Genomic DNA, 26,062 nt, shown 5'->3' with positions numbered 1-26,062 from the left:
GCGTGGGGTCGCGGCGCGGGTCACCGCGTGGCCGCGCGCAGTGACCTGCCGCCGCCTGCGCAGGGCCGCGGCGCCCCGGCAGCCTGGCCGCGCTCTCGGGTACTCCTTGGGGTTATTTATTTCAAAAAAAAGGAGGGCTGGTGTCCTTTGTCGCGCGGTGTGGATGCCTCCGCGTGGSAGAGCTGCGGGTCGCCCGAGCTCTTCCCGACTGCAGTTTCCTGGAGCCAAGGTGTGGTAGGGCTGTGCTTCCTTTGGCAAAACCAGTTGTTTTAGTCTGTAATGCTTTTGCTGCTAGAGGAGTGCGCTTTGCGGTGCGACGGTGCGGAGGAATGGCGAGGGAGAAAGAGGGAACACAGGAAAACTTGTTTTTTTCTGATACGTTTCCTTGCCGAAGAAAACTCGTGACGAGAGGTCTAACCCGCGGGCCCGTCTGTTATCTGCAGGGTATCTAGGGTAAGCACAGTTGTCAGCCAGAGACGTATGGCAGCGGGGAACCACCCTTCGAAGAACTTTAAAAAGATAACATTACCAAGACTGAAAATGTATTCTCAAGAATTAACATAACTTTCCAACCTCAAAAATCAGTCGGTTTGCTGGAAAGTATGAGACTCTTATTGTTGCAGGAAGCCTCTCAAACGGGGGCCCTGTTAGGCCTCTAAAGAAAGAAGATCAGTGTTGCAATGAATTTTCCTTTGTCAGTCAGCGGCGTTTCTCCCAAACCAGCACTTACAGGGAGAGACAGTTGCTGGGTGTCCAACTGATTTATTGCAGTTGGGAGGCACGAAGAAAGGGTCGGACGCTTTGAGGAACTGAATGGATTAATAACGAGGCCGCATCCGGGAGAGTTTTGCTATTGTTTTTAATAAAATTACGATAAGAAATCACACAAGTATTTGTATAGATAAATACTGAATTCTTAACAACTGGTTAAGATAAATGTAGCTACATTGAATTTAAAGCATTCCAGTGAACAAACGGAAGGCTGTTGGCAATTAAAAGTAAATGAAATTTTTTCTTAACTTTTTACAAATGGAGTTTTGCATTCCTGTCAGTCTAGTAAAACGTAGCACCTCCCTTCTCAGTTACAGCTACTAGTATGCGATTGTTACATTAGCTCCATAATGCTGTATAGTGTACTATCTTTTTTCTTGTCTGTGCTTATTTTAGTGAGGGTATTTTTTAAAAAGGTATGTAATATCTGTTTCTCTCAACTCACAAGAAATACCATTTCTTATTCTTTGGTTTTGCTGCAAATTGGTATTGTGCAATTAAACAAAGAAAATGACATATGTAAGTTAATATGTTGACAACGCTTCATGCATTTCCTATTGATTTTGATGCTGCTTTCTAAGGTGCTGTGGTCTTAGTTTCTTGTTGTTGTTGTTGTTGCCCAAGTCGGAGGAAAAATATTTAGGAGGTAAGTTTTTGCAGTATATAATTATAAGGTATCTGTCATCTCTCACGTTGTCTTAAAACGACTCCGAATTGGTAGTTTGTCCTGTTCAGAGTTAGAGCTGACTTTTCCAGAAAAGGAGAATAAGTGAAGATGCTGATACAGGAAGCATTCTGGCTGCCACGTGATCTACCAGTGATAACCAAACACTGCCGAATACCTCGGAGAGTGAGCTCTTCCTTCAAGCTGCCAGTAGCTATTTTTGTCATTATCTTGGGTATCTGTGATTTGAGGGCCTGGAAGTGTCGTGCTGACTGAGTGATGCATATTAAGTGCTTTTCCTTCTCCTCTCCCAAAAAACTCTCTTGATTGCAACAGCAGCTTCGTAAGGGAGGCACTTTCGAATCTGTTTGGGAGATGTGTCGCACTGTGTAATAGAAGTGTTTTGTATATGACGCTACTGTTTGAAAGTTAGCTTTACCAAAGTTAAAGATTGGATTAGAGGAGCTTGTGCACCAACCCAAATTGCTCTCTTGGCTTAAATTCCTCTTGAAGATACTAGAATTTTTACGGAGGTTGTGTGATGAAGGAAGACTAAAGAGCAATAAGAGGAAGCACTGATGACAAGTGATTGATCAAATATGAACATTTTGGCTCCAAAATAAAGAGTAACAGTGTTCATTTTGAGGTGCTTCTAGAACTTCTGCTGTGTTACTGATGTAAACTTTGGAGGTCTGAGAGTTCAAGCACTTCCGTTTAGAGGATGGCATGCTTTCTCCTGAGTATTTAATCCTGTCAAGCATGCTTTGTACAGTAAGTGATGCAAAAAGCAGCATATGTTTGATTTGAGGAGCTTCAAAGCTGTCAAAAAGAGCAGAGAATACGTATGTGGGATCCAGATTTTTTTTGTTATTGTTGTTGTAATTGGGCATTTGAGAGGAGCTAAATATGTGAAGCAGAAATTGTACAGAAACTGAAAATTCCTTTTAATCAGTGCTGTCACGTGAAATATTACATGCAGATGTCTGCTACTTCCAATTAGAGTGCAGTGGTTCCATGTGCTTTAATTTCTGTAACTTCTGCTGAAGTTGGAAGTAGAATAGCTGGAGGCATTGGCAAGACTGCAAAGTGTCACAGCCTGAGTCAGTTGAATTTGTGTGATGTGCCACACCTTCGGCACTGTTGTGCAAATCATGTAATTATGAAAAGTACTCTGGAACAACTCAGATGTGGTATTTCCCAACAACTTTTCATAGACTCATGAAACCACAGGGAGCCATGCCTCACCTAAATAAGATTGCAATCTTTTAAGCACACCTGTGCAAGTCTAAAGAGTTTTGCCAACTTTTTTTCTGCATGGTTGAGGTGAATTCATTGATTGTTCAATGTAGAATTTCAAGTTATTTTTTTAGAAGAACAAATGGAGTTTTTTTTTTTTTGAGGAAACTGTACTCCTGAATTATGCTTAAAACCTTTGTGTTGCAGATCACTGCCAGTTAAATATATATTTTTTCTTCAATAACGTAGTTTTGATAGGTATTGAAGAGCTGTTTTGGCTGTAGAGTGGTATTTTCTGCAGAAGCTAAATATATTTGCCTGGCATCTGTTTCTTCCATTCTAACTTCTGTTGAATAAGAACTCTAATTTAACAGTTGGTCAGAAACATACATTGTGGTGTTTACAAATGACTCTGGGTCCATTAAAAGCACAGAGGAGAGCGAGCACCAGGAAGCTGTTTGAGGCCTAGCAAACAATGATTATGGTGGAAATCTGCATGCTGAATTGTGACATTTTTTTTCCTGTGTTTGAAGTAACTTACAAAATGGCATTGTTAGTTCAGAATCACCCAAAATGTCACCAAATGCTTTATTTATGTGTGAGAGCAAATATTTTGGGCTGAGTGGGAGAACTTTCAAGAATATGACTGCATTGGGTGAGACTGCTTTTGATGGTTTCCCCTCCCCTCAGATAAATGAGTTGCACTGTTCTCTATTCATTCGGGTAGGTAGCAGCACTCTGCCGTGCTGTGCTTTTTGGCACTGCAGTGCTGGGCTGTTGCAATCGGTGCCAAAACAAATATACTGTAAATGCACAGGTACACAGACCTGAACTTTCTCAGCTTCCCTTTTCATCTCAGCTCCTCGTTACTCTTTCTTTTCCCTCTCCATGAGTATTTGTCCCTCCTCTTGCTTGTTCCTTTTTATTACCAGAGGTCCTCATTTCCTCTCTTCTTTCATTCCTTACCATAATATGGGAGAAGGAGAGAGACCTCGCTGAACTGGGGAGAGGTAGCTAGGACCTGCTTCCTGTGAGGACCTTTCAGTCAGCTGCACGTAGAATCGGGGTAAGCTCACCGACAGTGCATGGGTGTAATGGTTTCTATGCGTGAGCATTGTTTGTTACCCTTTATCTGGAAAACTGATTTGGCCTGATAATTACCATATTTATTCTGAAATTAAAGGAGAAAATGAATATATAAAAATTACCTCTTTTATTCAGTCACATAAATTAAATCTCAAAGTAGAGGGGTCCTTCATGTGTTACTCTGGGTCATTGCAATGCAGGAATGCTTGTTAATAACTCTTCAGACTTTATAGGTTGTTATATCTCCTTAAACTCATTCCCTAGCTGTCTTTTTAAGTAAAGCCTGTTCAATTTGTTTTGTTTGAGACCTAGTCTTGTTTTCATTAAAGCTGTTAACATTTTTTTTTCCATTTGAATCTGTTATGATGTATGAACGAATCACGTCGGCAAGAGTTATTTCAGCCTGTGATAGACAGAGAATAGTGCTTTGGAACAAAATGTGTTAGAAGATACGCATTTATTGTGGTGGGGTAGGGGTCTCTATTTCAGTCTCATAAACTAGATCTGATTTTCCTTTTAATTACAGGAAAGATGACTGGTGGTTTTCAAATACTTTGCATCATTTAAGAAAAATATATGAGTCAATAAACTTTGACTTGATGACAGTATTTTCTAGGTATTCTTTTGAAAAATTTGTTTATACTCTCTCTACTCAACAAAATCACACTCCATCACAAAACTTGAATGTTAGTGACGGGAAGAGACAGCTTTAGAGGAAAGCAGTCAAACAGTTAATACATTGACTTTGTTTAGAAACTAGATCTGAATATTCATGGTGATTTTGAAGAGCAAAAGATGACAAAGGATAAATTTTACTGCTGACTTATCCAAGTTAACCATGAAAAGCTAAAAGTTATTTCATAATCTAATAAAAAAAAATCAGTGGTTTGAAATGACTCTTCAAAACGCACCATGTGATAAGGAGACAGGACAATCTGAGGCATTGTGGAAGCGATATCTAAGGCACACAGACGTGCAGAAGAGACACTTCTGTGTTCATGGCAGACTCTTATCCACTCGAGCGCAGTGACTCTGACACAGATTTAGTTCAAATCTCACTGCAACTGTAACTCATCTAACTGTAATCAGGATAAGTGTTCACCTGCCTTTCCCAAGCCTTTAAATATACACATGTGGTAAAACTGAAGTTCAGTGCATTGTTCTTAGTGGGGTTTTTTTGTTTTGTTTTGTTTTTTTTGATAGTTAGGCACTTGGTTGTAAGGTACTGAGGCCAGCAGAGCTAGATTAGCTAATTTTTTGTTTCATCTGTGTCTGAGGTTCATAGAGTGAAAGTTTCAGATCCCATGTTTGGAATGAAACAAAGCTTTGAGCCATTTCACATTTGGTCAGTGCTGTTCCTTTTATTTAATAAGCTGTTAATGCATCACTTTGTCTTTTATTTTTAATGGGTGTGTTTGCTATCTAGGTAAAGAGTGCTTAAAGGCAATGCATAATTACAGTAGTCCTTGGAGGTTGGAAAGTGCAGCCTTCTCAAAAATTTAGATCTGAGAACTAGTTAAGGTTTTTCTGTTTTTTATTTTGAGATTATTGGAGGAAGTAGTTTTTATCATAGAGTGAATTATGGTCATATCTGATAAAATATTCATTGCTTTATCGTGTCCTTGTCATGGAGGCAGGGTAAGATTTTATGTCTTTATTCATTTCCTATCTTATAAGAGGGTTTTTTAAACTGTGGATGGCATGGTGAATACACTTATCATTCAGCAGTCTTAATTGGTTTGTCAAAACAACCTGTATTTTTTTTCTCCTTTTGGAATGTCTGTTTAATTTTGGATCTTGTAAATGTAGTTTGAGATTTCTTTGGCAGATTTTATTGTCCATTTGAATCTAATCACAATATGCACAGGCAGCTTAGCTAAATAAGGTGATTTTTCTGGAATCTAGATTTTTTTTCTCTCTCTAAACTACTGCAAGTAGACACCTTTTTCACTTCAAAGCAAGATGATGCTGTCAGCTTGGGGGGGGGGTCTAATCAAAACTAAAGAGGCAGATACTGATTTTCAAGCTGAGTCGCATGTAAATCATTTAGGATTCTGTCTCCAGATAAGTGTTTGCTTGTCCATGTTGAACTACAGGTGTATTTTCATGGGATAGCCATGTGTGGGTTTTTTTTTTTTTTTTTTAAGCCTCAATTCAAAGAATATATAAATGTCTGCATTTAGTGTGTGTATTTAAATGTGGATACTAATTGGTCAGCAAAATAGCTGATCCACTAAAATTTCTTTTTTAGAGTGTAAAGGAGAAGTGAAGGTAATGGGTTTTTTAAAATCTCATTTTGCTGGGATTGTTCAGTGAAATACTTACCACTGATGTTTTTTATTTTTTAATGTATAACGCATGTTTTCTCACTGTTGTTTTTGGCTAGGATGTGACATGTGGAATATGCAGGAAAGTCAACCACTGACATTTCTTGACCTCAAGTTTGATTTGGCATGGTATCTTACCATGTAGAAAGAGTAAATTACCTAGAAATATGGCACCACTGTAGAGTGAGGGCTAACCTTGTCCTTTTCTGTTGAGAAAGTATCAATGGATGTGATTAGTAGTGGTAAGTGATCTTTTAGCATAACAGAAGCAGCACACATGTTCTGTGTTGTCTTGCTGCTACATCTGAGTTTGCTGCTTTCTCTCTCTCTCTTTTTATTTTATTTTTTTATGAGTTCGTTTAACCACTTCCTCAGGAACTGATGTTTCTGTTTACACTGATTGAAAGAAGCTTTCCTACCTACCTGTCTGCTTTTCCAGTACAGGATTAAGAATATAGGCAGATACAAAGCGTGCATTTTTCAGCTTCCAATGTTTTCAATGTGAAATTCTGATTGCATAATCAACATCCCGGACTGCAAGCCAGTGTGGTTGAGCGTAATTTGAGAGGTGAATTATACGCAGATGAAGCTAATCACATTGTTCTCTGAGGAACATTCGTCAGTGTCAGATATGTTTTGAGAACTTCAATGACCTTATTTGTTCTATGGAAAATTGTTTACCCGTGTTTTACTTTTACATTCTTATTCAGGTATTGTTTAGTATGTCTGAATTAAGTATGTTTTTCCATTGTAGTCAAGTGGTTGACTGTAACCATCTGTGAAGGATCCTATATGAGACTGAGCAATGCTTTTGTTTAGTGACAAAGAGCAGGAAATACCACATAAGTATCATTATGCATGAGCACAAATGTTGGTTGATTTCATAAGTTCACGACTATCAGAAAAATGACTTGGGTTATTTTGTTTTCTCACTAAGAACTTAATCATTCTGGCTTTGGCTGAAAGCTAATGACAGAAGAAGTAAGTGGTTGTTTTTTGCATAGCTTTAAGTCGAGCGTAGTTTTTTTTCTTTTTTGTTTTTTTTTTGACTTTGGAGTCTTTGTATTTTCTTACATTTGGATGTGATTTCAGTCAGGCTAAGACTTGACACTATTGTGACTTCTCTTCATTATGTGTTTCTTATAAGAGTATGCAGCACTGAAAGGATGATTAACGTTTTTCTATTGTTAGTAATGCCTACCAGGAAATTTGCTTCCTTGTAAATTTTCTTGCCTTGATGATTTAAATTTAAATTTAAATTTTTATCTTTTCTTATGTTTTCCTTCAGTACATGGGTGTTAGCTGCTATAAAAACAAAACATTTTAAATAGTCTAATTAAAAATCATTTCCCTTTTTGTCTAGTTTCACTTTGACTGGAATGCTGTTTTCTAAAATAGGCAACAAATGAAACGTATGTAAATGATTGCTAAAGAGAATATATTTTTAAGTGGCTAGTATCAGATAGTTCAAAACAAGTTGAGTTCATTTATGAACTTGTAATGGGGGCGAGGGTGGGGTAGAAAGAAGAGCTGTATATGAAGTTTGATCACAAATGGGAATACTCTCTAAAACTTAAACATTGAAACAGCAATCTTGTAAGTAAGGTCTGGAACATGACTCACTTTCAAAGCCTGTAGTCCCCCCTCCCTCCGATTCTCAGTGTCTGGAATGAGATTTTAGCTAGATTGCTACTCGGAGGCTTAAAAATATTCTTGTAACATTTTCTTTTTCAGTCACCCATAAGTTTCTCATCAGGAGTTGACTAGCCTTCAAATTTTAAAATTCAGAGCAGATACTCTTAACAGATATGCATACAGTTTAACATCCTCCCCTACACCCCCCCTCCAAAAAAAAAAGCTAATCATTTAGCTCAGTATTTAAGTTCTAGAAGCTACCCCTAGATTGTAAAATAATTAGCGTTTTTCATGACTCAGTGAACTTCTGTGTATGTTAATGCCTATCTTACGGTCTTACCAGCGTGTATATGCGAGATGCTTCTTTCAGTTATCACTGACTCCCCGGGTATCTAAACAGGCAAGAGGGTCAGCTAGCAAAGCTCACATGCATGTAGCGAGTACACGTTCCTTTCAAAGAATGCAAAGTCAAAAAAATGGGTAACATGATAATCTGTATTAATAAATAGGTACTTGGTCATAAGTAGCTTACATTACCTGTTGTGGATTTTTATATGCTGCCTATAAAAATCCTGCCTAACCTTGGAAGACACACTATGTTTTATAGGCATTTTTGATTCTGCTAGTAAGGTGTTTCTGCAATGCCCAAATGTCTGATTGTCGGCGTATCCAGAAGCGCCTCGGTCTTGACTGATGTTCTGTGATGGTTGGCGCTCCTGGTTTTTGCCCTGAGAAGCTGTTGTACTGTGTATGCTGCGTTATGACAGGGTTTATGGGCCAGGGAGCAAGGTGCACGTGGCTCTGTAATGTGGTGGCTGGACAGTTCATTTGTAGCTGGAGAATCCTGGGTTTCAGTCTCGGTTCTTGTGACTGAATGTTTTTGAATATAGACCACGTGGCTGCTCATTGCTGCCTGAGACTGGACCCGGGGTAAAAGCAGTAAATGCTAGCCTTGAGAAGAGTCGTATTCTCTCTTGCTTTGTCTCATTGGTCGAAGGAATTGCTAATTATTCCATGCAAAGTGTCATCTTTAACAGAAAGAATCGACAGTCCTCTGCCAGCACTTAGGAATAGTCTGGAGGTGAAGTCCCTCAGGGTGGAAGGTGTGAGTTTGAATTCCTGCTGGCAAAAGAGGGAATTAAACCTGAGGCATTCACATCTTGAATGAATGGGAATTGTGCAGAGAAAGCTCCTCAACTGATTTATTCAGTCTTCGAAAAGACTTTGTGTCTGCCTCCAGAAGAAAGTACAAGAAAGATGTAGAGTCCAGTGGTGGGCAGTGCCTTTTTGCAGACCAGTGTGTAAGCCCAAAGGAGGGATGACCACCAACACGCTCTTTGCCTTGATATTTCTCCTGGGCTAAAAACCTGAGCAATTCCCTGCTCRGAATACTAGCTTTCAGAGGTTGCTCTCCTGGATGCCTGATGTTTCTTTTACACAGCACATGGGAAGCTGTAGGTGCTTAATTCAGAGATGTTTTGGCAAGCCACCTTAGTTTGGTAGAGAATGCTGAGTTTTGGGATATCTTACCATTGCCTGCCAGTACCATGACACAGAGGCCTAAAGTGTTAGGGCTAGTAAAGCCAATTCTAATTGGCGGTAATAAGCTTAAAAATAATTATTTTGGCAAATTATTTGATCTCTCTTTTTTTTTCTCTCTCTCCATTTTTTCAGTCTATAAAATGTAATTGGGCTCTCTGAGGAGTGCTCTGAATCTTATGCCTGAAAAACTTTGCATTTGATATATTATTAATAGAGCGACTTGCATAATTTGCATTAAACTTCTGTGCAGAGTTTCGTTATTCCCACCACTGGTGATCATTTCCCAGGATTTTTGGCTTGCATATTTCTCATCTTCTAGATCTTTGGAGGAGAAAGTTTTTGGTCTGATTTCTTAGGCCTGATGTGTCACAGACCAAAACATATTTCACATAGTAGGAACTTTGCACTTTATGTGAACTGCTGCTTCTTTTTTTCTTCAAATGCCGTTAATGGAGTCAGCCTAGTTCTTCTTGCTGTATTTGTCAACTGCTTTTTTGGAGCAGAACAGAGAATAAGATTGCCTTGCTACCAATTAATAAAACAGAGCAGTGAGGGATTGTGAGGCAATGTGGGGTTACAAGTATATTCTTGCCATGTACTTTTCTTTGGAGATAGATATTTATATCATATATTTATTTGTCAGCAAGTGCTTTTTTTTTTTTTTTTGGAACAATTTTGCTTGGTGTAATGTCACTATATCAGTGTGACCACGACTCTATAAATATTGCTCCTTTTTTAGATGCTTATTGAAATAACAGCTAACCTTTTTCAGTTCATCTTATGTCAGTATAGCTGATCTGCTATGTCAACATAAACTGAACTGAAAAAAAGGTCACTTAGCCCAAAGATGTTTCTGTGTGGATCATTATGCTTGTGTAATTTAACCATATGATTATACATGTAAAATGGTAGTGCTGGTGGAGTTGCTTTTGAGAACAAAGTCCAGGTTATTTTGTAAAGGATGTGGAAGCGTTGGCGATAGCTTAATGACCCTAATCTTGTTTCCGTTCAGCGGGCTTTTAACAGAAGGACCAAAGTGTTGCTCTTATTGTGCCGATATTTTGTGGCCTTTTCCTTAGCGATGTAATAAAGGGCTGTTTTAAAACTTGGATGCAGACGCAGATCTGTAGTAGCCGTGGCCTCGGGTCGTTCCTGCTCCTGCGGCCGGCCGAGGAGCCGGTGCGAGCCGGGCCGTGAAGGCTGCTTCTCCGCTGGACACGGCGGCGTCTTGCAGGTTTCTCAACTTGGCTGCCTTACAGAAGCTGCTTCCTGTTTGTCTCCTCCTCTTCCTGCTGCTTTTTTCTTTTGCCAGTTTCTAAATTATGTAGTGTGCTATTTAAACAAAACTATTAGTTTCATGGGTTGTTTATATACTTTACATAGTTGTAACTTTCCTACAGTGGAAATCTGCAGCTTTGTTCTGTGAGGAATACAGTGTTTGCCAGGAGTGTTCCTGCCTCACGACGCTGTTTGGAGTCTGTTTTCAGTAAGGGGAAAAAAGTCAAGATTCAGAAGTACTTGTTTGAGTGATCATGGGGGTAAGCTGGGGCGGGGGCCCCGTGATGAGTGCCGGATTGACGAGCCCTATCTTAGTCATTCTGCTTTGCATAACTTGATGAACATTATTTTTCAGGATGAATTACAGAAAGTGGAAACTAGGGAGGGAGGCAGGGACGTTTCTGAAGGCTCCCACCGGTATGTGCGAGTCTGTGCATATGTTTGATTGTTTGCTCTCTAGGGGATGGACTGATGCTCCTCTGCTTCATTTACAGAGGGCGTTCATTTACAGATGAGCGTTCAGATTTCACTTACAGAGATCATTCTGTAAAGGATGGTACTTCCCCTTCCTACTACATGATTAAATAATATGGTTTCTACGCCTCTGAGTAASCTGATATTGATGTAAAATGGCAAATGACTCACTGTTTCAGACAGCGTAGTGGCATTGTAGATTTGTTTTCTTTTTTTTCTGAGATGTTAATATAATCTTCGTCCAACTGCTTGAGGCTACTCTAAAAAATACAGTGAAATGGGCCAGTTGGTGGCTGTTGCAATAGCCACTTTAGTTCAAGTTGAGAAAGCAGCCGGCATGCCTTAGTTTGTATAATACTAAATAAACAGTAATATACACAGGTAATTAAGGTTTTGGGTTTTTTTAATGTAGTTAGAAAGTTTTAAGATTTTTGGTTATAACTTTATTCCAGATTTGGGGGGGACTAATGTAGTCCCCTCCCTCCTTTCTTTAAATAGCACTAGAAGGAAAAAAACACCCCCAAATCCCAGTTGGAATACTTACTATTGAGGGAAGTTCAGACATAAGTACCTGTACAAATGGGTTTGAGGGTCTTCCCTTGCGATTATGTGTAATTATCTGACCTGAGAGTCCCGAACACTGAAGTCTGAGTTAAGGCCAAACGCGCTTGGAATTGAGAAGGGATTTGCCACGGACCTGTATCTCTTTTTCTGATCTATTCTTAAGCCTAATGTCTTCGTGTCTATACTACATCTGAAAGGAATAACATGTGCTTTCCTGACAGCTTAAGCCAAGCCATCTCTAATATAGACTGTAAGCAGCTCGGGGCAGTGACTGTCTTTTGGCAGTGCGTTCCACAGTACCTGTCTCGTTAGGGTCCAGACCAATGCTTGAGGCTCCAGGTCTAGTTTAATTATTAATAGTAAGTCACAGACAGAAACTGCTTCAAGACCTGGGTGGAGGAAGACCTAGAAAGCCGAGCTTTAATGCAGGTGTCTCCTGAGCCAGCCTCAGTGAAATATAGAATGCAATCTTCAGCAACCTTAAAAAAAAAAAAAATTGTGTAAGAATTGTGACCTACAGTTGTTCTGTTCTGAGACACAAATTTAATATTGGCCTCTGTGTTTAATCTTAGTGGGAGTCACTTGCATGTTGAGTTCTTTGTGGGAGGAGATGTTTGTGCAGAAGATAAACTACACAATTCTGATGTGATGCAATGGGAGCAAAGTTCTTCCTAAAAGTTAAAGCAAACAAATAAACCATCTTTTACTATTCTCTGAAGTGAAAGATGGAAAATTTCATTTGTGATTGTGCAGAGTTGGTGGACTTGTTTGCTGGGTTTGCGCAGAACACTTGAACATGGTATGAACTTGGGAGAATGGGAACTACTGCAATGTGGTTTAACCCTGGACACACTTAGTAACCAAAGAGTGCTAGTGTTTAAAATACCTGAATGTGAGATTGTAATTATTGGGTATATAGTAAAAGGTAAGAATGATTAGATTGCATCCTAATTCTTTATTGGTTGAGGTGGTTCTGTCCACAGATGATAATGTAGTTAAGTCAAAAATGTTATTTAAAAATGGCAGGTTTCTGCCAGAATTTTAAAGCCAGCAAGACTGTTTCATGTTTCCAGCAATGAAAATGTAGGATAATGGTAGTTGTTTGTTCACACAGCACTTAAGCGACTATTAGATATCACATCTGTGTTTAAATGCATGAATGGTTTTGGCTTCTGTTTCCTTCTGGTGACTTTTTTACCTTTTAGTTTGTGTAGTTCAGGGAAATAAAATTGTATCAGATTAGACTAGTGGTCCGTTTTTAACTGATAATGGCCACTTCATATCTTTCCTTGTCCTTTCTCCTCTGTTTGCCAATGTAAAAATCATGGTGTTTTTTGATCAAATTAAACAAATTTCTTGCACTTTTCTAAATTGAAATGTAAGCCAGAACTGCCTGGCTCTCCCGCGTCTTTTGTAAGATGGCCATTGTGGTTGTGGGAATTGTCAACTTTAGAAAAGGGAAAATTGATTGCTGAAAAACAGCAGAAGACTTGAAACAACATGAAAATGTGTTTCTAAAGTAAAATTATAACTGCATCAGTTTAAGAAGGCAATTTTGGAGTCTTTACTGAATAATTTAAAATAGTTACTTTAAACAGCTTTTATGTTACATTTTACAGTATACAGAAATATTTGTGCTTTTTTCCAGTGAACATAGTAAAAATCTTAATTTTAAGTAGCTTACATGGTCGCTTCTCTCCTGATTAAAAACTAACCCTCTTGCTTCTTTCTTTTTAATTAGCAGTTAACATGTTCAAGCTAACAAAAATAAAATGTTTCTTTATTTTATGTGATAGTCTTTGACCTTTACAGTCTGATATATACCATGGTTTACAAACTGCCTAGCTTGGTCAGTCTGTTTTTGAGTTTCTGTACAACTTCCGACTTGGCCTGGCCAGGTGATCTTTCACTGAAACGGCTCCTGTGCTCGCTTCAGTTTCTCCAGTTCAGCTCTCTGAGGCAYGGCTCCAGGCAGCCAAGTCTGTTTTCCTCTCAAGCTTTTCCACAGTGAGCAACAACAGAAATAATTTGTGCATATGCTGGGATTTAATCCTCCTCTCTTGTCCCTTTTTGCCCTGGTTTTACGGCCTCTAGTAGTGCTTCTGATAGTTGCTTTTCCTCTGTGACTCTTTTGGCTAGTTGCTCCAAGAAGCAGTTGTTCATGCTGTGCCAAAAAAAAAAAGTTAGTATAGTACCTATGTATTTTATCTTATTCTTATGTTATATTTTGGGGATCATTCAAGTTTTCTCTTTAGTGTTGTTTTCTATGCTTTGCAGAAATGCCCTTAGGATTTCATTCATTTTTCTCATCGTCCTAGTGGGGCTATTTGAAAGCATAGTGCTATTACTGTGAATTCTGTGGTTACTGATGGTAGTTAACAATTTTATGGTATTCARCTCTGAGTGTTATATATCATAGCATTATATATATCATATCCTTCACTGACATGATCTAATTTAGTATTCCTCTAGAAATTGAAGATTCAATATCAATTTAGTTGCAGTTCCAATATTGCTGCTGTTTATAAAGATACATGTACTTTTTTTTTTTTTTGACTTAGTTGATGTAAATTTTGGTCTGGTTGCCCATTTTTATGTATTCTGCCTTTATGGGTTAATTATTGCGATTGTTTTGTTTCTAATCTGAATTTTAGAGACTTGACTACTGGGTTTGGGGAGGAGTTAGAATATCCATTTTTTTGTGACCCCACCCTGGTATGATGCATCATCATGAATTTGTTTTCTAGTATCTGCTGGCTTTTCCCCAGCCCTTTAGCTTAAAAACATCCATGTTTAATTTCAGATTACACTTTAGTTTTCTTCCATTTGATGTTATCTTCTGATGTCTTGAATAGATTGCAAAGCATATTGCACTTTAACCTTTCAGCTTCTTGTGCTTGATTTGAAAGAAGAAAATCTTTATAGATAAGGTCTTTGCCAGCACTGTAGCATAAGAATAATTATTGTATAAATGGTATGTATTATCATGAGTTACACAGTAATTTATTCTATCTGCTCCTTATCAGATTGTCAGGCTTTCTCACAGTTTGTTCTTTAAAATGGCTTCTTGTATAACAGGTTTTATGAGACAGAAGACAAGTGCTGTGGCTTTTTTCAGCGTTCTGTGGACTGTCTTACTAAAAACAAATGAAATGATTTTAGACTTCCCCACTGTTTTTGTGACTTTTGCTTGTGATATTTCTGTTGTATTTCAAAACCAAGTAGACCTCATGTGGATCTAATAAAAATGAAACCCATAAATTTTTCAAGGAAAGTAACAGTTAAATGTGTAGCCTGTGGTGAGAACCCAAAATACAGGAAGACTAATGTGCTTTAATGTCAATAGCACTTCAGTCCTTAGTCTGGTAGTCGCTAATATAGGTTAATGTACGTTTTATGTAACCATGCTGCCAAGGTGGAGTCAGAGCAGAGCTATTGCTAGCAGTCAAGATGTGTTACGTAACTATAATATCACAGCAAATTCACTTGATGCTTTTGCTTTTTTTTCTTTTATAGTATGCCGGTCAAATAAAAGTCCATGGGTCTGTCTGACGTGTTCAAGTGTCCATTGTGGAAGGTGAGTACAAAGTATTCGTGGGAAAATTATTTAATAAACCCTTTATCTTTTTTCCTTTGTGGCTTGACTCTGAAGCAGTTCGCTCCAGAATTTCCTGAATGCCTGGGAATTTCCTGAAATTAACCTTCCATGATTTCATTTGACACTGTACACTTATGTTGAGCATACCTCTCGGCTACCTTGCAGGAGTGCAGCGATTATACTCAGCATCCTTTTCAAAAGAAAAGTGAGTGGTGAATGTGATTAGTCAGCTCAGAAAGTGTCTGGAAAACTGCTAATTCTGTGAACTATAGTTAAAATTCCATTCTGTAAGAGATATTTGTATTGTGAAAAGATTAAAACAATAAGAATTCTTGGAAACCCACAAATCCAAATTTGGCCTAGCTTATTTTGAGAAGATAGCAAGTGTCCAGCTTAAACTGAAAATATTTTGAATGTGCTGTAGCATAGTTCTGGAACAAAATAATTGTCATAATGTATAAGGACTGTCTAATGCAAAAATTTCGGCAGAGTATACTTACTTTTTGTCCGTATTAGTTGAAGTACACCAAAAGAATTTGTAGAGGAATGATACAGTCAACCATTATTCATATGTCAGGATAACTGCTGAAAGTTTGCTCCCAGGTAAATGTTTGAGATGCACATATTTAAAGAGAATGTAGGTAGTGTTCATGTTTCATGTTTGGACAGTATCTGAGATGTGAAAATGTTTCATCTGTAGGGTAGCATCTGGGATGGTGTGTTTTTATTCTGGAAAATCATCATTAAGCTTTGTGACTCTGTCTTTTAAAGTGGGTTCAATAAACTTTTTTTTCTTTCTTTTTTTTTCTTTCTTTCTTTCATCTGGACAGCAGTAAGTGCCACAGTTTTAATAATGTCACTCATCCAGAATTTTCAGTACAAAAAAMCCCTTTTTTCCCTCATTTTTATTCTTATTTATTCATTTATTTTACAAGTTTATACTTGTCATGAAAGAGATGAGCTACTGCATATTACATGACTGTGTGAAATGAGTAGTTTGGAATATTTTGCTTGTTCCATTACCAATTTTTCTTTCTTTCTTTCTTTTTTACTGTCCGCATATGACCTTTCTTGTATGAAGTTAGTAGACGCTGAGTCAATTATTTATGCAGTCTGACTGCCATATTGCTGTCATACTTGATAATGAAAATACTTGAATGAGAAAAATGTAATACACCTTGTAATGGGATCGCTTTGATCTTGAAGCCGCTAGCGTGGAAGCACGCAGCATGTTCTGTTCAGATAATGTTTGAAACCGAAGGAAGAGGAAATAGAGGCTGTCAGATCTTCGCTTGCAGGACACCCTCCAGGGCAGAGCTTTTGGGAGCACCGCTGACTGCGTTAGAGCAGCAAAGCGTTTCTGGTGGGTGCACTGCTCCACGAGCCTGTCGTTGGCACTGCTGGGCAGAAAACCAGCTGCTGCGAGCCCACCTCCCTAGATCAGGTTATGACTTAACTGTTGCAGGATTCTGCCAGCACAGCAGTGTCGGTAACCACTCTTCTTCAGTCCCCTGGCTAGCACAGCTACGCTAGCAGAATCGTTCACACCTGTGTGTGAGAGCAAGGTAGGATACTGAGAAACAAGAAAAGACCTAAAGATCTTCTTGTGGGGCATGTGCAGAGTTCCTGACCATTCTCATGACAGAGTTCAACCAACAAGAAATGAGGGGAGCGTGCAATTCTCTGAGCTCTGGCCATGCACTTCAAGAGTTAATGAGCTAAGCTAAGTTTCAGCTTGCATTTGTAATGACACTTTTTTTTTTTTTTTAATTGAAGATGCTTAAATTTCTAGGTATGTCTCAAATTTGAGGTATGAAAATGTTAACTGTGTCAGCAAAAGTGCTGTAGTGATTTTAGACTCCTGTTCGGTTATATGACCCCAAGCCCTAGTGTGTTGTGAAATCATGAACTTTATAAAGTGTAGCATGCTCTAATACTAAATCAGTCTGCAAAACAGAAGAGCTTAAAATGGATGTTCTTTCATATGGGAGTCAGCACACTGTTAAAGTAATCACAAAAATGATGAATGCTGGGATGGAAAAAAAGTAGAGCTGTAAGAAAAGTACATGGGAGAACAAGAGGGAGAACTAACTGCAGATTACCAGTGTGAAAAAAGGGGCTAATCAGTCTATTGAGGTCCCAGATCCAGGGGGATTCAGGATGCTGGTTTGTGGCTGGTGTGAAGGACACAGAGATACTAATTTGGGCAACATGGGAGGTTAAAGGGAAGAAGTTAAGAAACTTGACCAGCATTTTCACACAGACAAGTTGCCTATTTTGATGCCTGAATGTGTATATTTTAGATTTATGTTAGACTTTTTTCCTCCTTTTTTTCACTGAATGTTCATTAAATAATTTAAACTACAAGACTTTTTGTTTTTCATTTATTTCAGATATGTGAATGGCCATGCAAAAAAACATTATGAAGATGCACAGATTCCTATGACCAACCATAAGAAAACAGAAAAACAAGAGAAAGTTCAGCATACTGTGTGTATGGATTGCAGTAGTTACAGTACATATTGGTAAGGGTTTAAACACTGTAATTTGACAACTTCTCATATATTGAAAGGTGCAAACTTCAGACTCTTGTGAAGCATTATATTACACGCGTTTTTGAGCAGTTCATCTCTTGATTTCCAGACTTGGCTGTTTGAGAACAGTTTATGAAATATCCCTCTGCTTTTGCATGTGTAATATTGTAGCATTGATTGAGACTAAACTCCTGCGTTTCCAATGACTTAGCACAAACTTTTTGATACAAATAGTATTTATATAGTTTGGAGTTACTTCTGTTTGGTTTGGGGTATGTTGAGAACCTAACTTTTCATTGCCAAAGCTACTGTTTGGTTCTCATTACTCCTTTCATCGGGTTGGTAAGCCTTTCTCAGGTTCTTCATTTGTCAGAAGATCAGAAAGTAAAGTAATACTCAGGTTCCTGCCCAAGAGATGTGATCTTGAGGTATGCGTATGGATTTTCTTGTTTTTCTTTTCCAATATTGATTCTGTTTTCTTCCCTCTGAAAAGAAAGGCTTCTTTCTGTTTGTGATTTTGTACAATCTGTATGAGTTTGTGAGAGAGTGACGGATCCTATTTGGAAGCAGCATCGATTTGTCAGACAAGATCAAATAGCAGAATTTTTAAGAGAAGTGATGTACAAGAGAGAGAAAATGGCTTGGGCCAATTTATGCTAGCAGTTCCTTTTGAGTGAGAAATGGGCACTGTTTAGGGAGGTTTAACAATTACACTGGTAATATCAGATTTCGAATCTTCTTGCTTCAGAGAGGAAAGACTGGAAGTCTTCTGGAAGCTGTGCTTTCGTGTATTCACCATTTTCCATCCCCTTCCCCCTGAGCAAAAGTGTGATGATTTTCTAATATCACTAAATATACAGCTGCACTGATGGATTTTATTTCGTGCAGATAATTGAGTATCTTTGTATACTTCATCAAGAAAATATCTGCTGAAGTTTGAGTATCCTGTTTTCTGAGGAATGCTTCTCTAACAAATGTTTTTATCCCCTGAAAGTGAAGTCACGGTTAAGTGGTCTCACCTAAAGAAATTTTTGTTTGGAGTAACTCAGAAATATTCAGATGGTATGTGCAGCAATGACAAATGCTGTGCAGGTGTTAAGCATAGAAGAAAGTGATGTTTGAGTAGTTTGTGATGTACATAACTTTTGCTTCTATTTATGTTTTATTTAAATGACCAAAGCGTTTGCCTGGCCCAGTGTTGAAAACAGTATTAGAAAACATGAAGTTTTTCTAAGTAATGTGTATGCAAATGTTGCCAGCATTGAAGCTGCTGTGGGAAGCTAATTGAAGTTGCCCAGTCTGTTGTTTACAGCTGAGTTCTGATGTTGTGGATTTTTTTTTTCTATTATAGATATGATCTTTTAGTCACTTTGAAGGTAATAATGTATGCAGGAATTTTAGCTGGGAATTTGAAATCTTGATTATATCGTCATTTACTATAACAAATAGTATTCCTAGTCTGCCAGAACTTGCTGAGGCTTGATGAGTTATACTAGCAAGTCGGAGCATCCAGCTGACCTTATCCCAAACCCAGTACTGGTGTTGCAAAATGAGGATATCCAGACTGAGGACTGTGGGATCTATTATTGAAACAAAGTATGTCTGTGAGCAGTCGGTAAGCATGCACTTTGGAAGCTAACTGGTGTTTCACAACGTATTTGTGGTAGGACAGATGAGAAGCAGCTTAGCGTGTGATGTCTCTTCTGCTGTAAACGGAGTAGAGGTTGAGTCATCTTACAGATGAACTGGAACTAATTGTAGAGGGCTTTGCCTTAGGGAGTTCCTGTTGCATATAATTCACTAGCAAATTATAAGTCTCCTGTGCTATCATGAAGCTGAATGAGTTTCAAAAGCAGACTATCTTTGCTTTCATTGGGATATTTCAGTTTTTTCCACCTGATGCTCAGGAAAAGATACTGGAGTCTGATATTTGCACACAGTTTCTCAGTGGAAGTAACCTTATTTATATAAGGTTAAAGTAGTCATTCAGACCGACTTCTGCCCCTTTATATAAGTCAGTACGAGAGGGGCTGCTATCAAACAATGCTTACCAGTTGAAATAGATGTTTGGATGAATTCCAGTCGTAATGAGCTACTGTGGAGGTTGCATTTTAAATTTTTGTTTGTTAGCTTTTTCCATGTAGAGATAAATCTAGTAGACAGTGCTAGTAGTAGTATGTTTATGCGACATCGCTACTTTTAAGTGAACATGTATTTAGGATTAATGTTTTATGCAAGCAGTGTGGGCAACCTCAATAATTTGAAAGTCAAGAAAATACAATCCTAAGACTTAATTAAATTTTACTTCTACTATAAAAATAATGGAGATACTTTGCTGCAGTGCTGTCTTTAATGTTTTGAAGTTGCAAGATTTTGTTTACTACATAGAGTTGAGTGGAAAACTCTGTTTTTATCCTATGAGTTCCAGCCCAGCATGTTCTTAAGCCTGCATAAAAGTAGCATCGAACAGGTCTGTATGGGCGCTCTTCTAATCAGAAGGCACTTAATCCCTTCCTTTTCTTTGGCTGTGCCATAAACATTCAGTCAGTCACGAGAGCACAGTTCAGGGTTTGTTTTAGTTATTCTTGTCAGTCCAAGAGGAAGAAATACTACGCAACTGTTCTAACTACTATGGTTTATTGAATTTTGTTTCTAGTTCGCATGCCATCTTACTGTAAAACAAAACCAGATCAAACAGTTTCCTGTAATTGCATTTCAGTGTGGAAGGCTAGGTATGCTGTTCGTTATTTTTTTCTTTAATCCGGCTTTCAAAACAGCTTTGAGTGGAGAACTTTTCAATGCTAGTAGAACAGTGGGTTTTTTTATTTACTTTTTTAACACCTGAGGTAAGATATTTATTGTATTTGTGAATTTTATAATGTTTTGAAAAATACAGACATGCTTGAGGGATCATTAAGTTTTGGGGAGTTAGGGATTTGCTTTCCAGAGGATTTCAATCTTTCTTCTGTCCTCCTATTCTCCTCCTTTTCCCCACTGTACCAGAAAGACCAGTCTTCACAGTGGAAAAGTTGAATGAATGTTAATCTTTTATTTATTATGAGAATAGGACTCTCTTCTTGATTCTTCAGGCACTTTTGTGACAGTAGGTACAAGACTGAATCTTTGTACTGAATTACATTTGAGACCCTGCGCATTGAGAAAAGTAGATTCCTGAATTCCACCGTTTGGCAGGTAATCGGCCTTTCAGGCAGTTCTGAAGTACGAACCACAATGTGCCTGCAAGGAGTGCAGGGCTTTTTTCTCTTCAGGGTATTGAATGATGCTTTCTCCTGCTGTGCTAGTGATTGCTTTCCTGTGTGCAAGAAGTAAAATGATATTTATAAGAAGCTTGCTTTCGGAAATACAATCTTTCTTCTGAAAGAGGACTCTTGTAAATCTGTTTTCTCGGTTCTAATGCACAGGCAGTTGGTTAGCACAGAAGGAGAAAGGCTGCCCTGTTTATGTATTTGCATAATATCTTTCCCGTGTTCATTTAATCCCAGATGCAATTTGTAGGTCAGATTTCTGACCTCTTGGCCTCCTTGTTATCTCTTAAACAGATGTGATTGTGTTAACATTCTCCAACGTTTTTATTAAGGGATGATGTAAAAATAACTAACCAAGTGCCAAAGACTTAAAAAATTTTTTTACTCATTCCTTTTGTGCTAATTCTTTTCAAACTCAGGTTTGTTGTGCTAGCACATAAGCATCAGAAAATGGGACTGCTTAGACCATAATTTTGCATTCTACAGTCAGTGGAAATTAAAGAAGGTGAATAGGATTTATCAAGAAAAAACTTGAATTCTTAGTTTGGTCATATAAGGTGTTAGCACAGCTAAGGAAATTTGGAATTTCTTAATTATTCTTGTCCTATGATTCTTTAAATCTAATCAGGACTTTTCAGCATACCGTGAAGTTCTGTAACCTATAATAAGCCTAAATGTTCCCCAGAGCAGTACATATATTCCCTGGCTTACTGCCATCTTAGCAGCAGAGGAGGCCAGAAAAGACCAGGCCTTGGAGTTAGCAGAGATGCTAAAAATAGAAAGTATATAGAGAAGAAAATGCGGTGCTAATCCATATAAGGGACCCTGCCTTGAAGTATAAAATTTGTTCTGTACAATCGCTGTTGAAAGCATATTGTAGAGCTACTATATACCAAAAGGTGTGTAGTAGTTAATTTGTGATAATCTTAATGATCACAAATTAAATATCTGTTTGAAATTTTGGCTACATATATAGGAGGTAATCTCTCAGCAGTTTACCTTAAAGGTGTATTGGCTTAACAAGTTTTAAACTCTTAAAGTCTGAACTCCTTCCTATGCTTTTGGGTTTATCTAAAACAGTTTGGTGCAGTTTCATTTCTAATACTTTTTATTCTCTGCTTTTCAATGAAGTAGCACAAATAATGGTGCTGAATCCTCAGTGTTGCAAAGGATGTGGTTTATAAAAATGCCCATTTAAAAAAAAAAAAAAGCAAAGGCTTTTCTTGTTTTTAAGTGAATCTTAAGATCAGTTTTCCAGCATTGCAAAGACCCTGACATGAAGGAACGTTTAATGATGTATTTGGTTTTATTCTTCCATCTTGGAGAACATGCTAACTTGCAGTTTCATGTAGAGACTAAAAATATGGCTTAATGCTGTGTTTAGGGAAAGGGAACATGTATTAAATCATCTTTCCTTGGTACATTTTTCCTACTTTTGGCAGTAAGTTGGCTTAGAGACCTTCACTGCGCTTAGATCTGCTTTCGTTACCTGTCCGTAAACCTTACTCGCTGCACATTTCGGGTAGCAGCGCAGTTGTGTGAATGTCCGTGGGAGCGTGGACACTTGTGATGTTCGGGAGGAGTCGGACTGTACTGCGTCCACCTGCCCCATGAGCTGCCTCTGGTCGGAGCTGGCGCTGGCGGTGTGCTGTCGTGGTTGTCCTCGAGAGGTGTCTTGTCCTGCGAGAGTGGCGAACGCAGGAGCGCTTCACTAGGTCGTTATGAGTGGCTGAGACAGCTGAATAGGTCTACTTAAAACAGGTGAAAAATAAGTGAGTTTGCAGACTTCCTTCCCCTCCCAAACTAACTGGGTCTGTGGCATCTTTATTAAAAAAAATTTTTAAAAAAGGGAAAAAAAAAATTCTTATGCTGACAACAGCTATTTTATAGACACCTGTGTATCATCTAGAAATTGTAACTGCTGCGTTCAGTGTTTGGAAATCTCGAGAGCTGCATTAAGATTCTCTTCCCAGAGGCAAAATCAACAGAAATCCTGGACAGACTGATCTTGCAGACTCCTTTTGGTGGCAAGGGCCTTCACTTTCTCAACTCTGTAATCTCTTGAACAAGTGCTACAACTCACTGTTTGAATTAATACTAGCAATATTGTTGTCTTTGAACTACATCACAGACTTGTGCAGCTAAGAACGTTTGAAAATTCCAGTTGTGCCCAAAATATATAGTTTCTTTAGCTTACAAAGCACGGATCTGCTCAGAGGAGTAACCTGAGCTGATAAGGATGTATTTTGTATTTGAGTCAGTCCTATGGCAAAGGAAAAGGAGAGCAATGGCTAAAGTTTTGAATTTAAACATAGCCAAGGCAGGTTAATCTCCTCCACAGGAAGAGTTCAGTTGTTTGCCAGAACTTTAAAGCTGCAATTTGATGCTTTACAATATGCACAGGGTGAATTAATGCTACTCAGGAACTAGGTCACCTCTGTGGGACGTGGGGGAAGGGAAGTTGTGACAAGTCACCATGTCTCTTGATGCTCCCTTTTTATCTGCTAATGCTGCTTTTGGTTACACAGCATCTTTGAGTTTTTATTGAACTGGAATTCTACATTGGCATGAGAGGTACATAATCTTTTTGGTTTCTCTTTCTAAGGGGGAAGATGATAGCCTTGAATTTAATTTAACAAAGTGTCTAATAGAGAACTGAGCTAGAAGAAAAAACACAGAATAAGACATTGGCTATGCCTTCTGTTGGGTAGCCTTCAGAGAGGAGCAGGCTCAGTAATCAGGCGTCATGCTCCCCTGTCCCCGTCCCCCATCCCCTCCCACTATATCACTTTAATGCTTCCTGTGGATAGAATTGCAATGACTGTCAGTAACCAGGTTTTAAGGTACTTCACTTTAATCCTTTGCACATTCTGATGAATATATATATTTTTTTCCCCTGCAGTTATCGTTGTGATGATTTTGTCGTCAATGATACCAAGCTGGGCCTGGTACAGAAAGTCAGAGAGCACCTACAGAACTTGGAAAAGTAAGTAGTCTGTTTACATCCAGACTGCTTTGGATGGATTTATAATATTGCATCATTTAAATGGTAGTTCCGTTTCAGCGTTGTTGAAGGTTTGGGAGGTTTTTTTGTTTGGTTGTTTTGGGGTGTTATTTTGATTCTTGTACATGTGTGATACTATGTATGTTTAAATATCTTTTTCATCACTGAGAAGTCCAAAGCTAAGGGCTTTGGCTGATCTTGTATGTTTTGTTTCCTAACAGTGGATCTTGTAGAAGCTAAATTCCTGTATCAATATGCAGATACCCATTAACTTTCTTGTTCCTTTGCCAATAATTACTGTCTTTTTTCATAGATATGGGACACAGTTTCCAGAAAAGCAGCATAGTTTTGTCAAAACCAGAATAGGTTTCTGGAGCAGAGAAATTAAAGTTGAAATGGAGGTGGAAGTAGTCTTCATGTTAATTGCATAGTTTGGTTTCCAAACAAAGATTAAGAAGGTTTATGAACTTAGAATGGTACAGCAGAGACATGTTTTTCCTGTGGCTTTATCTGGCGCACTTCCACGGAAAAGTAAATATTAATCTTTGTGATGCAGATGCTGTGGCCAATTCTAGATAGCAAATAGTCTCTTCATAGTTTGCTTGGAAATCTTATATAATACTAAGCAGAAGTATGTGTGCTTACAGCACTTCCAAATACATTTTAATGCCCCAGAGTTCAAATAGCACTACTGCTGAGAAAGTCCTGTGACGTTGAAAAGTCTCTGGATCTTCACAGAATAAGTGTGTCCCTGAGCTTCTGGATCCTGTTGTCTGACGTTGCCCCAAATTTATGCCTTCTCAGCTTCTTTTAGTGGCTTTCTTTTTTAACATGACTACAGTGTATTAATATTTTTGTTATTTTCCATTCTCTTTTTGATGGGCTTGTCAGGTAGGTAATGAGATGTTACAATGTGTAAGGACAGTAAGAAGTGCATGTTAATAACTTGGAAGTGTACAGGAGATTTAACTCTTTTGGAGGTAAATGTCACTGTGAAGGCTTCCATTATGTATAATTAACATTTTTGAATGTTTGGAGGTTGGCTTATTATTTAATAATAGAAAAGCAAAAGCCAAACACCTGTAACCCAGGAACTGTGATGATTTTACTACTAGGTTAGAAGAAGTCATAAACTGGAGGAATTGAGGGTTCAGTAATATCTAGCAGCGTGAAAAAGAATAACTTATTGCTCTTGTAACTTTGAATTAGTCTTATACAAATCTTATAACCTGATGTATTTCTATTTAAAGTAAGAGAAGTCAGCTACAAAAGTGCTATCGCTCAAGATGCTTTTGATCTTTGTCCTGGTTTTTGAAATTGTCTTTCTAAATATCTAGCATGACACTTCTGACAGAAGTATTTTTTTGGAAAATTCTGTATAAAGTATTCCCTTAATTAAGGAAAAAGATCAAGTCTATTTCAGATCAGAAGTAGCATGCTAACGAGGCCATGCTTCAGGGCATGTACTGTAGCATGCATAACTTAATGCAGTTAACTCAGACATTAGTATTGAAAATAGGTTGTGCATCTGTACTTGGAGAGAGATGTAGTAGTCCATTTCAAGGGTATAAAAAGCACATGGTGCAATCGGGAAGCTCTTTGCTGTCTTAATAATAATTAATGGCAGATGTAATTACTGTGTTAGACATTATGGTGATTATCTGTTGTCCCTTTCATACAAATTTTTTTTTTTAGTAGGTAACCTATTTTCATTATTTTCTAACAGTTCAGCCTTTACATCAGACAGACATAGGAAAAGAAAACTATTGGAAAACTCATCTCTGAACAGCAAGCTATTAAAAGTAAATGTAAGTACAACAGCTCCAGTACAGTGAGTTTAAGGGACTTTGTTAAACCTGTTGAGGCTTATAGTGGGCCTAGATATAAAATGACTTRTCTGTTACCCAACTTTGGTTACTTCCTTATCTCTTGATCACACTCCTGCAAGAGCTCTTTCTCACAAAGGAATTTTTGATATTCTGCTGTACTTGTCTTGACCTAGACTTTGAGCTGTCCTGTGCTTGCTGGGATCAGCGAAATAAGAAGCAGCTAGTACTCAGAGGACTTAGAGCTAAACATATAT

The 26,062-nt window shown here is 38.2% G+C and overlaps 1 protein-coding gene across 1 annotated transcript in view; it reads left to right on the top strand.

Moving 5' to 3' along the window:
• USP3 (ubiquitin specific peptidase 3) overlaps positions 1-26,062 on the top strand; it is a 60,668-nt gene that overhangs the window by 19,087 nt on the left and 15,519 nt on the right. The window contains exons 3-7 of the mRNA XM_026077837.1: positions 64-99; positions 15,094-15,154; positions 17,569-17,700; positions 23,878-23,961; positions 25,706-25,787. Of these exons, the coding sequence (XP_025933622.1) occupies positions 64-99; positions 15,094-15,154; positions 17,569-17,700; positions 23,878-23,961; positions 25,706-25,787 (395 nt within the window). The remainder of the gene's footprint in view (positions 1-63; positions 100-15,093; positions 15,155-17,568; positions 17,701-23,877; positions 23,962-25,705; positions 25,788-26,062) is intronic.

The sequence above is a fragment of the Apteryx rowi genome, unplaced genomic scaffold, assembly GCF_003343035.1.
Source record: "Apteryx rowi isolate R43461 unplaced genomic scaffold, aptRow1 scaffold_463, whole genome shotgun sequence".
Taxonomy (NCBI): Eukaryota; Metazoa; Chordata; class Aves; order Apterygiformes; family Apterygidae; genus Apteryx; species Apteryx rowi.
Note: the sequence above shows the minus strand (reverse complement) of the source record. Positions and strands in the feature narration are given on the sequence as shown.